The sequence below is a fragment of the Megalobrama amblycephala genome, linkage group LG16 (assembly GCF_018812025.1).
Source record: "Megalobrama amblycephala isolate DHTTF-2021 linkage group LG16, ASM1881202v1, whole genome shotgun sequence".
Lineage (NCBI taxonomy): Eukaryota > Metazoa > Chordata > Actinopteri > Cypriniformes > Xenocyprididae > Megalobrama > Megalobrama amblycephala.
Window position 1 is genome coordinate 24,571,276 of NC_063059.1, and position 13,930 is coordinate 24,585,205.

The 13,930-nt window shown below is 38.6% G+C and overlaps 1 protein-coding gene and 1 long non-coding RNA gene across 3 annotated transcripts in view; one reads left to right on the forward strand and one right to left on the reverse strand.

Moving 5' to 3' along the window:
- The window catches only part of mettl16 (methyltransferase 16, N6-methyladenosin), a 48,973-nt gene that overhangs the window by 10,681 nt on the left and 24,362 nt on the right, over positions 1-13,930 (reverse strand). For both annotated transcript variants that reach the window (XM_048160859.1, XM_048160858.1), the window contains exons 3-8: positions 11,281-11,468; positions 10,042-10,182; positions 9,838-9,950; positions 9,569-9,711; positions 4,409-4,478; positions 1,626-1,715 (exon numbers count right to left, since the gene is read on the reverse strand). In XM_048160859.1, the coding sequence (XP_048016816.1) occupies positions 1,626-1,715; positions 4,409-4,478; positions 9,569-9,711; positions 9,838-9,950; positions 10,042-10,182; positions 11,281-11,468 (745 nt within the window). The remainder of the gene's footprint in view (positions 1-1,625; positions 1,716-4,408; positions 4,479-9,568; positions 9,712-9,837; positions 9,951-10,041; positions 10,183-11,280; positions 11,469-13,930) is intronic.
- On the forward strand, positions 4,428-11,314 carry LOC125248752. Its single transcript, XR_007180362.1, has 3 exons — positions 4,428-4,600; positions 5,041-5,120; positions 10,715-11,314. It is a non-coding gene; the product is annotated as an uncharacterized LOC125248752 (long non-coding RNA).

Below are 13,930 nucleotides of genomic sequence, written 5' to 3' on the forward strand. Positions count from 1 at the left end.
TTTTTCAATAAATGTAATATAATCTACATTCTCTAAATAATTCATATTATTGTATATTACGATATGTATAGTCATATTGAATGGAGGGAAAAAACAGGTTCACATGCCTGATTTTAAAAGATTTAACATTAAGGCGGTTCCCCTTTCAGTCCAGCATCCTTCTCCAACACAAGAGGGCGCCATTTTCTGACTTTAAGTTGTCAAACTCGGCTAAGCATGACAAAATCATCCCACAGACAAAGTAAAACCTATTTAAACAAAGCATACCTAAATTCACAAGAAGTAATTCTGTAAGGACTATATACTGCGAAAAATTAAATATGATCAGACTACCTGCATCTTCAGTGTTTTGCCTCAGATGCACTGAGCAGGATGTTTTATAGATTGTCAAAAAGTGCAATCTCTACCCATTTGTGATCAGCACATAATGGATGGAAACAGATGAACACACACATCGATCCACACGCTCCCTCTTAATTAATTTCTATCAGTCTTAATCAGAGCGATGCACTGCTTTTATCCCCTCTTCACCGTGAATTATAACCCCCTCCATTCTGTCCATTATTTATCCAGCGACACATTTGCTCTAAGTAGGTTGAGTAGATCCCGCATTAAATAGCTTCCGCTCTCAACACCGAGCCTCTTGATGTGTCTGAAGGGGCCTCTCTCGTAAATGTACAAAAAAAAAAATCACGAGCCTTGGGATTTTCACTGCGGTGAGACGAATAAAAGGTCATTATTCAATTATTGAACACAAGCAGATGAGTGCCGCAATGATCAGCGGTTATCCACGGATGCTGACAACTGGGCTCATTCTGCCCCGCTTTACACTTCCCCCAGTACTGCCTCCCGCCTGCCGACCTTTGACCCCTCAGCCTTCACCCCCACTGTAAATCCACTGCTTCGACAGCCTCATATCCCAGGCACGATTTCAGCACCGCAGGGTCCTTTTCAAACCCTACCTTTTTTGTCTGAGTCTTCACTGTACCCCCTACCTCTCATGCAATACATTTCACTGTCAAAGAGATTGATCTAGCTTCTGTGCTCGCTGCTAATGGGGCTCAGCTGGCTTCAGAGAGGAAGAATGGACACAGGAAGCAAAAAACAACACGAATGGGAGAGGGATAAAGCACAGAAGGATGCGGGTGCCATCCAGTTCTAGACATGTCCGTACAGCCCTAGAAATCTGCTGTATGAGGGCAGAGCGGCTCGCAGACAGATATGTAGGCCAATCTTTCTGCTCAAGTGCTTGTGAGGAAAAGGGCATCTGGGACTTGGGGAATTCTCTTGAAAGACTATAACAAATCATCCCACCGCCCCCTTCTCCATCCCCTCAACCCTTTTTTCCCTTTTATAGCTCTTTTTCCCCTCTGAAGTGCGTGACTATATAGCACCGTCACCCTGTCTGGGCAACTGTTGCTAAGAAGGAGGTGCGCCGTGCCTTAGGAAGCAGGTCAAGTGTATCTGATGGAATGGGCTAAAGATGCATTATTAAAGAGTGCCGAGCACAGTGAATATTCAGCAGGTGTTGCTTTCCCACACACAAAAATCAAACAGTCTAGGGTGCATGGGTTATGTGAGGACTAGCTGAATCTCAACTAGTGCAGGAAGTGCGGAAAGCTTACAGGCACAGGTACGTCATCATAGAAACTCCAAGCCAGGGCCCAGCGCATGGTCCGACCTTGACAGAACTCCGTGTGTGTTACTTTGGAAACCTGTGAAAGAACAAAAGATGATGATCTCATCAATGATGATTCAAACACAAAACAGGCAATGAATCTTACAAAAACTGTCTGTATGGGTTGTCCAAGAAATAAAACATTAGGAAAAAAAGGTAATCTCTTGCCACGAGTTACAACCCATGTAAACATCTTTGTATTCTTTCATGCTAGAGTTGCAACCCCTTCAGCCGTGACTTATTCATGATACAGCACTAGCCTCAAGTACCTTACTGCTTTTATAAAATGGTTACCACACAATACAATTATTAAAGCCAAAAATATGTATCAAAGCAACTTTCATGAAGTAAACTTTCACTAAAAGCCTTCCTTCCGCCGGAAAAAATAGTCCCTGATAGTGAACAGCAACAGAAGTTACATAATTACGCCATTAGATGGCAGCAAAGACTGTCTTTATGAGTGTGTCAGTCAGTAGTGAAGACTTTTACGTTGAAAAGTCTGAAATGTTGTGAACACGGAACAAGACGCAACTGACAAATGCTTTGACTAGCGCTGTCAGTCACGGGAAAACCCCTTAACTGTTAAAAGGACAGGATAATACGTCAGACATTTAAACAGATTTTTTATTATGAACATAGGACTGACCTGAAGGAAAATGCTAAATCTGAATGCAGGTAATAAACTCGCTCACTCAATCTCTTTCTCACAATACTCTGCTACATAATACTGTAAGCTTCAATGAACAATACAAATTGAGAACAAACAGTTTACATTGCTAAGAGTGGTTGAACAGAACCGTTGGGTGAAGCGGTCATAGCCGTGTTTTATTGTGAATAAAACACAGCTATTGACCAATCAGAATCAAGGACAGGAACTAACCGTTTTATAATTAAAGTTTTAAAATTTAATTTTTTAAGCAAATTTAAAAATGAAAATCAATTTTTATGCAGTATATTATAATTTTGTGATGCCTATATTTACTGATGGCAATTAAAATGATTGATTTTGCTTGTTATTTTTAATTTACACATAATAGTATAGTATTGTAATATTGGCCTTTTATGTAATTTTCATTTAGTCCATTCAGTCCATCCCTAAATCATTCATTATATTATATTATATTATATTATATATATATATATATATATATATATATATATATATATATATATATATGCATTGCAGTAATTGGCCATTTTGGCCATTTAATATAATTTACCATAATTGGCCATTTTGGCCATTATATTGCATTGCCGTTATGAGTAATGCAGTATTTGTTTTTACATTACAGTAGGTTGCAGATGTTTGGAGGAAGGGGATTAAATATGCTTGATTGTCACAATGCAAAAAAAAAAAGAAAAAAAGAAGAAGAAAAAAAAGATAATACTGATGAGAAAATGACTTGGGGAAAGACTATATGAAAGCATGTATGTGCAGAGTCTATGACCACCACCAGACCCTCCCAGTAGGCTTCAACACAACATTATAGACACAGACCTGTCATTCACACAGTGGGGAGTGTGTTTTAACAGATATGTGGGTGTTAGGGGTGAACTATCGGGTGAAATCAAGTCGAACCGCTCTTCAGTAAAAAACACCATCCGAGTCTGACCTTTGCAGGCAGAGGGCATTTAAACAACAGATAATAGCAGAGAAAAAGGAGAGGGGAAAGTGAGAGGGTGAACGAGAATGAGAGAAAGAACCTCATTAGCATATTAATTACAGCCACAGTGGCGAGAGGAGGAAGCGGCCCCGTCTGCTGGACGTTGGCCAGGAGCACAATGACTCTAATGAGGGGTGACAGGACTCTGACACCTTAGAGATGAATCAAACGACACATCAGGCCTGAGTCGAGCAGACTGACTGACACCAGACTAATAACCTGTGAGCAGGACGAAAGCCTTTCATTCACAGATATCACAGCGTTCTGACTGTACAGACACAGGCGGAGGTAATGGAGAGGGGCTGGAGGGGTGAGGCGAGAGCTAATGATGCCTAATGAACTAATGAAATCTACTCCATTAGCGCTCCCTGTCGTGGTACGTTTATATGCCACGCTAGTGAAACTCATTAAGATCAATTAACCTGAAGTCTTGGGGAAACGCCCACTCATTTATCTATAAAGGTCCTACAGGAATATTAAAATAAAATTGGGATGCACAATATATTAGTATAATAGGAGTTATCAGCCGATATGACAGATTGTTTTAATTTATCAGTATCTGTCTATTTTGAATGTTTGTGTAGGCGCATTTCCCATATTTTTACATTTAGATTTACATTTGCCATCATCTACCGCTCACTTAAAGATAATCAATAATTTATATATATGAATATAATTTATTAATACATTGAAATGTTTTTACATTAACATTTTTTAGCAAATATAAAAATATAATAAAACATATAAAAATATCACTGTATATACACCAATGTTACATTTACTAGTGGTATATAAAATTATTGATTTTTTTTTTTTTTTTTTACACAAAATAGTAGAATTTTAATATTGGCCATTTATCAGTTATCAGACATAACAATCAAATCATAAATAATATACTTGGTAGCATTTATGATTCTTCATTAATTTATGCAAAACAGTATAGAACTTCATATATTTGCCATTTATCGGTTATCAGATATTAAATTTTAAAATCAGTCCATTCCTAAATATATATTTGTATTGCATTGCAGTAATTAGAGCACAAAGTGGTCTAAGAAAAACTCACCCCTTGTTTCCGCAGCTCATCTTTCAAAGGTGCAAGGCTACACTTCTTTCCCAGCATGCAACTGTACCACCTGAAAACAGAAAAAAAGGGGTTGTGAAACCACCAGCCTGGACACCTGATCCATGGGAGCACATCAAATAAACCACAGGAATCAGAGCCATGGGTTGAATATGGGCTCACTCTGTGGGAACGGTCAGTTGGGCTACTCTTTATATTTTTAAGATATGAGGCTCAATGTTTAATTAAAAACCCCACTTTGACAGGGAGCTTTGATGTTGCACATGAGACAAAAATCAATGCATATCCTTCATTATAAAAAAAGATGAGGCTTCATCAGACAGTGCCCACAGAGAGTAGGAGGATAACACGGCCTATGCATAATTGATTGGTACTCAACCCTTAATTTTCTAATTCTTTTAGTTTCCTAAATTGACAGAAACTTGCTTTTAATCACTGAAGAATATCTTAAAGGTCAACATGAAGCATTCACCCATTTTATGTCTGTAATATGACACTGAGTTTAACAGGATATTTAATGAATAAGTGTAGGGCAAGGAACGGATTGGACTGTAGAAAGGGGGTGTTATATGTCAGAATATAGCCAGACGTAAACACAAATTTGTTCATTATAGATGACAGACGGCACCATTGAGTATGCATGAGCAGAACGTGGTGGCTGAAGGTCAAGTTCACTTTCAAGAGCATCTTGATGGTAACATTTCTTCTTCAAATTCATCATTATTTGCTAGTAGTACCATAACTTTTTTTTTTTACAATATCATTAACCTGCATTATATTACTGCTTTTTAGAAAGATTTTAACTATTTTAAAGACAAATATTACTATTTTGCTATTTATGGCTTCATTACCTATAATAGTAGCCAACAATAATGTCTAAATTGCTATTTAAACATCAAATTAAATATTAATTTGATTTAATACATTTTGTGAATACACCGATCAGGCATAACATTATGACCACCTTCCTAATATTGTGTTAGTCCCCCTTTTGCTGCCAAAACAGTCCTGACCCGTCGAGGTAGATCTCATGAAGGTGTGCTGTGGTATCTGATACCAAGATGTTAGCAGCAGATCCTTTAAGTCCTGTAAGTTGTGAGGTGGGGCTTCCATGAATCAGACATGTTTGTTCAGCACATCCCACAGATGCTCGATTGGATTGAGATCTGGGGAATTTGGACTCGTTGTGTTCCTCAAACCATTCCTGAACCATTTTTGCTTTGTGGCAGCGCTGAAAGAGGCCACAGCCACCAGGGAATACCGTTTCCATGAAAGGGTGTACATGATCTGCAACAATGCTTAGGTAGGTGGTACGTGTCAAAGTAACATCCACATGGATGGCAGGACCCAAGGTTTCCCAGCAGAACATCACCCAAAGCATCACACTGCCTCCACCAGATTGCCTTCTTCCTATAGTGCATCCTGGTGCTATGTGTTCCCCAGGTAAGCGACGCACACGCACCCGGCCATCCACGTGAGGTAAAAGAAGGACAAAGAAGAAACATGATTCATCAAACCAGGCCACCTTCTTCCATTGCTCCGTGGTCCAGTTCTGATGCTCATGTGCCCACTGTTGGCGCTTTCGGCGGTGGACAGCGGTCAGCATGGGCACCCTGACTGGTCTGCAGCTATGCAGCCCCATACGCAACAAACTGTGATGCACTGTGTATTCTGACACCTTTCTATCAGAACCAGCATTAACTTCTTGAGCAATTTGAGTTACAGAAGCTTGTCTGTTGGACCGGACCAACACGGGCCAACCTTCACTCCTCACATGCATCAATGAGCCTTGGCCACCCATGACCCTGTCGCCGGTTCACCACTGTTCCTTCCTTGGACCACTTTTGATAGATACTGACCACTGCAGACCGGAAACACCTCACAAGAGCTGCAGTTTTTTGAAAAAAAAAAAAAAAAAAGTACACAGGGTCAATTCTGACTCCAAGCTGACTTTAACAACTAACAGACAGTCGTGTAAAGACTCTCTGCTGTAGACTGACTTTTGTTGGGCGGCGGTTTTATCAAGGGGCAATCTACCATAAGAATGAAGGAGTATAGATGAACACACATATGGAGCCTTAGGGGCCTGACAATCATTTCATTTTGTGTTATGAAATATTAAAGAGCCCTAATATCCACACGTTCTCCAAACTGGAGTGGAGGGAGGCTGTGTGGCACCCCGGCACATGGCACGCTCTGCTAATAATGGGGTACTCCAGCATCTATCAGGGCTTGAAAAGAGGGTGTTTATGCATTCTCTTTACTTATCAGGCCCTGAGGAGGAAGTAGTAACAATTACAATTTCAATAGCACAGATTGTTTGGCATGAGGAAAAATCAGAGTTGTATTTAGGATGTAAGCGAGACAGGAGGGGCTGGAGGAAGACTGGCAGTAATTACAGATCTGAGGGGCTGGAGAGGAAGAAGCATCTCAGAGGGCCAATCAGAATGCCTGGCTGGCTCTACGGGCACCTGCTGACGCACACACACACACCGCATTTACGACAGTCTGCCTGCATAGTCTGAACCCATGAGAGAAGGAGCTGGTAACAGCGAGATGGAATAGCGCCCAGCTTCCCCTGCGGTCACTAATCAATTCTCATTGCAAGCAGAAGACACATAAAACACTCAAAGGTTTAAAACTACATGCAGACAGTGAACGTTAAAAGATACCATTCAACTTTTCTATGCACACACACAGCCACGTTCCTCTTGGGGTTCAGCTCATGACATGGTTAATAAGGCCTAATGCTGGTTGCTCTGCCACCCCTCCCCGCCCGCCTCACTCCAGTGCTCCACTGACAGTCCTGGCACAGGGGGGCTCGTCGTCTGCCCCACTCACACACACAGCTGCTCCCTTCGGGTGGCCCGGATACCGCCTCGGGTAATTATTTACTTTCCCTGTCAATTAATTACGCAAACTCTGTATGACAGATCCATCCCAGGATCCATCTGCCCAGCCCCTTTCATCAGCGTGGCCTCTTCCCCTCTTTGGCTCTCCCAGTATAAAACACCTTCTCTGCAGACCTGGACACACGTGGCTGTTTATTCCCTTCTCATTACACTCCTCACAGCCCCTCATGTGTTGACATTGGTGCCAGACTGATATATCAGTTGCTATTTGGCCATTTTGGATGATTAACAGAAATAACAGAGTTTCATAGTGCACATTTACGGTTTTAAAAATGTCAGAACGAATGAATTTTAAGTGAATATTGTGTAAAATAAATAAATATTTTCAATTTTAAACAGCATTTTGCTAATTACATTAATACATAATTATATACAGTATATATTTAGGTCAAAACAGGGGTGAGCGATATGACCAAAATCATATTATTTTATCTTTGTTATTAAAAATGAGAACAAAGATGCAAATAACAAATAATTGGGCAAATATAATATAAGATACAAATGAAATAAACAGTGCATTAATATTTTCAGCAACAGTAGGTGTATTTACTGTAACAGTAGCATTCACGCAAAAATTGAATAAATGTAAAAATAAAACACTACATAGACTTCACTGGATGAATTCAATACACATTGATTCCTAAAGCTACTAAAGTTATTCATTGAAGAGCAGTAAATGATTTTCTCTTTGTATTTTGTTGTTTGATTAATATTAATGACACAGATGGCAACAGGTTTATTAGGCTGCTGTCACTTTCAGACCTCATGCACGGATCCAATATGCTGAAACGTGCGTCATAATATACTAACACGAACCATTTTCATTCATTTAAAGGTGCCCTAGATTCAAAAATTGAATTTACCTCCGCATAGTTAAATAACAAGAGTTCAGTACATGGAAATGACATACAGTGAGTCTCAAACTCCATTGTTTCTTCCTTCTTATATAAATCTCATTTATTTAAAAGACCTTCGAAGAACAGGCGAATCTCAACATAACACCGACTGTTACGTAATAGTCGGGGTGTACGCCCCCAATATTTGCATATGCCAGCCCATGTTCCCAACATTATGAAAGGCATTAGACAAGGGCAGGCATTACCGTCTGGATCTGTGCAGAGCTGAATCAACAGACTAGGTAAGCAAGCAAGAACAATAGCAAAAAATGGCAGATGGAGCAATAATAACTGACATGATCCATGATAACATGATATTTTTAGTGATATTTGTAAACTGTCTTTCTAAATGTTTTGTTAGCATTTTGCTAATGTACTGTTAAATGTGGTTAAAGTTACCATCGTTTCTTACTGTATTCACGGAGACAAGAGAGCCGTCGCTATTTTCATTTTTAAACACTTGCAGTCTGTATAATTCATAAACACAACTTCATTCTTTATAAATCTCTCCAACAGTGTAGCATTAGCCGTTAGCCACGGAGCACAGCCTCAAACTCATTCAGAATCAATGTAAACATCAAAATAAACACTGTACTTACGCGATTAGACATGCTGCATGACGAACACTTTGTAAAGATCCATTTTGAGGGTTATATTAGCTGTTTGAACTTTTTTTATGTTGTTTAAGGCAAGCGCGAGCTCTTGGGGCATGGAGCACCAGATTTAAAGGGTCACACACCCTGAATCGGCTCATTTATAATGATGCCCCAAAATAGGCAGTTAAAAAAATGAATTAAAAAAAATCTATGGGGTATTTTGAGCTGAAACTTCACAGACACATTCAGGGGACACCATAGACTTATATTACATCTTTTTTAAAAAAGTTCTAGGGCACCTTTAAGATATAAATGACTGTTTACATAAACTGTCAAATACACACAAGGTTTAAGTTCAACAAGATGCAAAAGAGAACTTAGTTCAGTTCTCACATGCTGTTTGACAGGCTTTTCGTGTGTGTGCTTCAGGTGTACGCATGTGAACAGCGCGTGAATAAAGTTTAACGGGCAAGGCTTTAAAACACGTGCAACCCCACCAATGCATTGCTATCAAAGGCTGATAGTGGAGACATTTTTCCCCCAGTTTCACAGACAAGGCTTAAGCAAGTCCTAGACTAAAATGCATGTTTGTGCTGTTTTAACAGAAAGCAACTTTCACTGACATACCATGGTTTTGTCTCGTGAAAGCAGTTTTAAATAGACTATACTTAAATTAAATTGTGTTTGTCCTTATTGTAATTGTGTGTGTGTGTTTGTTTGTTTGTGTGCGTGTGTGACCTAAGCCTCTTCTTCAGCTGCAGACTGTCATGGATGATCCTTTTCACAAACTCCAGCTCTCCACCCTCTGCCATGATCTCAGTGACACCCCCTGTGTTGATGGAGCTGGGCGGAGGTCTGCGGGAGTTTCTCGAATTCACCCCCTAACAGAGGAAACAGAAAAGAGGGGAAGAAATGGAAGAACAAACGGATAACAGCTATTGTCATATGCACAAAGGGAAGGGGAGAGGGGGAGGCAGTGTCTGTTCAAACACTGGAGCTGAATGTACCTTTGCTTCTAACTGGTTGGCAAAAAAAGGAGGATTGCACATGCAGAAATCATAGACAATGGACTCTTCCTTTAGCGCATCCATCAGCAGAGTCTTCTGCGGCACTTTTACCACTGCAACACACACATTTATGTGGTTCAGTGGGTTAAATTACATATAAAACAGTCAAGCTCTCTCTCTACATCACATACAAACCACACCTACCTTTAATGAGCTCTGCCAGGTGGTTTTGCTCAACGTTCTTCTTCGCATAATTAAAGCAGATGTCATCCACTTCTGTGGCGAGGAAGAACCAGCCATTCATTGTGGCTCCCAGCAGGGGGTAAATACAGGAAGCACCAGTACCTGCACACAGCCAAACCCATCATATCACAAGCTTAAATACAAATGAAATACGATCTGCCTGAGTCTTTACGTAAACATATTCTTCATGTAGTGACAACACATCAGATCAACAGTGCGATTCAAAGAATTGTGAATGTTTTATGATGTTATTTTATCAATTTCAGATATTTTGTATCTAAACTGAGCACAGAATGAATGAGTCATGTGCAACAAGATATTAGTTAACTAAATTTATCCTTATCTATAGAAATTAGAAATGTGTAAATAAAATTCAATTAAAAAAAAAGCATTCTCAAGTAAGTATTAGTATAATAATTTGAAGTGCAAGCGACTGCCTGACAGAGTGACGTATGAATATAATGCAGTTAGACTGAGGCAGGGCAGCTATGGCTATCCATTATCCAGTCAGCAGGCCTTAAATGGACTGAAATTTAACAGAACTGAACAAAGATGATACCCATAAGGTCTGAATAAAAGAGATTTAGAGTTATTCATCATGTGTGTGACACTAACACCGCTAATCTCATCCCAGAGCTGGCAAAGGTCTTCCATCTGCAATCTAACCCAATCAGCGGAGCCACAACTATATCACTGACACAATCTGACACAACGGCCAAAGACGTCCATTTGAATGTGTATGGATGAAACACCAATGCTTTCATCAAAAGAGATGAAATAAAGACAACTTTTCAGAGACTTTTCAATATATAGCTGACAACAGTAAACTAAAAGACAGCATGCTGATCAAAGCTCTGCTGCAAAAAATATCCAAACCAAAAACCGAGTGTTTGTGTGTATATATAAAATATAAATAAGAATATAACTATGATTATATATATATATAATAAATATATATATCGTTTTGTATTATTATATTATATTATTACTCTCGACAGTTGTGTCCCATCTATGCTGAAAACATGGAATATTTTAATCCAGAGGATCTGGTGGTTATGCGACTGCCAGCACCGTCTTACTCTCCACCAGCCTGTGTGTGTGTATAAACCAACAAGCAGCCCTGCCAAAACCCTGTACCACCAGCCTGAGGGACCGCAAAGAGTTTAACAGGATAACACCAGTGAGTCTGAGCTGGCATACCGATGTCGATGCCCCTCCGTGGGTTCCCCTGTCCCCCAATCAGGTCCTCCACCCAGTGAATGTAGTTAAGGCGGAGCGGCACAGTGGGGATGAGCCGTTCCAGAGGGATCTCGATGGTTAGGCCAAAATCCTCTTTTAGCAGGGTGCATGTGAGAGCTCGAACAGCCTCCGGGTCCTTAAAGTTGAGCCTGTGGGGGGGATGAGGTTTAGTGGGGGGTAATAGACAGAAAATTACAGGGAGGGGTCAGCTAATTGCCAATCTTAAAAACACACCACATAGCCTCTTCTCAATTCATTAGTGGTCATCATAAAAACACCCATGCAGAGAAACACAATGAAGCACCAGCTGCTGTTGGTTTGCAAAAATGTATTAATTCTTTCCCCGCTATTTATGGAATTTTTCGACAATCCACTGTTATAATGGGGCGCTATTAAACTTTCTCTGAAAGAGTACAGAACCTCCAGATCCAAAAACATTGCTTACGCACATTTAAGATAACGCGATCATCAAACATTCAACAGCATATAAATAAAAAGTGCCTAATGTTACTGAATGAAATGTCGTCCCAGGAAGATGTATAGGACTGCGCAAGCTTTGCTGGTGTTGATGGTCTACCTGGTCTATGTTTTGATTATCATTCTGAATCCGATCCGGTGTTGTGCCTAATTTCGACTCCCTGCCAAATTATTACCCCCCTCGTCGAAGCTGTTACCTGATTGCCTGATCCTAACCCCACTCCCACAGCTAATCCTAAACCAATAATAATCTGGTGGGGGTTAGAATTTGGCACAACACTGGATGTAGTCTTTGACAAAAACAAGATTTTCCTCAGCTTTTTGTTCAAAATGTTGCTTTTTTAAATAAACGTTGCTTACAAAAAAAAAACCCACCCACATTCAAGTGTTGATTAAAAAAAGAATGCATGAAGCTAGAATATTTTTTTGTCATTTCTTTTGATATATTGTATGTTCAGATATTAATACAAAAAAATATTCTGGAGGCCATGAAATTTAAATGAAAATCATCATAAATGCTGGTAGACCATTTTTTTAAATGTAAGAAATGCCTTCATAACATCTTAGGAAAAAAGCAAAAAAGGAATATAATTAAAAATAATTATATATAGCAAAAAAGGAATATAATTAAAAATAATTATATATTATCTAATTTGATGATGCAGTACAGAAGAGAATTAGGGCCAAGTAATAATAAAAAAATAAAACCATCTTGAGATTAAAGTTGTTAAATTTCGAGAAAAAAGTCGAGATAAAATGTTGAGAATAAAGTCATTAAATTACGAGAAAAAAGTCGTTAAATTACGAGAAAAATGTTAAATTTCGAGAAAAAAGTCGCGATAAAATGTTGAGAATAAAGTCATTAAATTATGAGAATAAAGTCATTAAATTATGAGAATAAAGTCATTAAATTACGAGAAAAAAGTCATTAAATTACGAGAACAAATTCGTTAAATTATGAGAAAAATGTTAAATTTCGAGAAAAAAGTCGCGATAAAATGTTGAGAATAAACTCATTAAATTATGAGAATAAAGTAATTAAATTACGAGAAAAAAGTCATTAAATTATGAGAACAAATTTGTAATTTAACTAATTTGTTCTCGTAATTTAACTTTTTTCCTCATAATTTAATGACTTTATTCTCAACATTTTATCTCGACTTTTTTCTCGAAATGTAATGACATTTTTCTCATAATTTAACGAATTTGTTCTCGTAATTTAACGACTTTTTTCTTGTAATTTAACGAGTTTATTCTCAACATTTTATCTCGACTTTTTTCTCGAAATTTAACGAGTTTTTTCTCAACATTTTATTTCGACTTTTTTCTCGAAATTTAACAACTTTAATCTTGAGATGGTTTTATTTTTTTATTATTGCTTGGCCCTAATCCTCTTCTGTAACGCAGAGCTCAGAAATATGAATAAAAATGTTCCATCAATGTGATTTTTCAAATTATATATAAGCTTTTTTTCCCTCAAAATCTGTAATTTACTGTCGCTGTTTGAATGTAATAAAACACCCACAGATGTAGCGGGAAACATCTGGGTCATGTTTGCATTTTCTTCTGTCACTGGCCATAATTACGTCATAATTATATCATAACCTCTTGAAATCTGGATTAGACAATAAAATAATGTCATACATGTGAAAATCAGCGGAGTACTGAACAAATAGTTTGTTCATAACCTGGCTCAGAGGAAGATAGGAATCATGGCTTTATGACAGCTCTTCACCTTATAAATGGTTGTCGAAAGCAAAAATGTTATGAAATGCACATCATATTTTGTGAGAATGTGCTAGAGCAAAAGACACTATTTTTGTAATAAGCACCCCAACATTAGGAAAAAACAAGTATTGGATTTCATTCAGCAAATATGATGTAATCATAACAAAGAATAGTCCTTTTCTCTCAAAACCCTTAATGTACATCTTAAAGCATTCAGTGGCAGTAATGTCATGTTTCTGCAATTATAAAAGCATGGAGGGTGAGACAGGTGTAATTAGGGTGCTTTCATACATTCACACCTCTATAGATGTAATTAAACGCTCCATGCGGCAGTCCATGTCTGGCACCTCTGAAGGGAAGCAAGATGTGCGTGTGAGCCGCACAGCTATGATGCTGTGGAACAGAG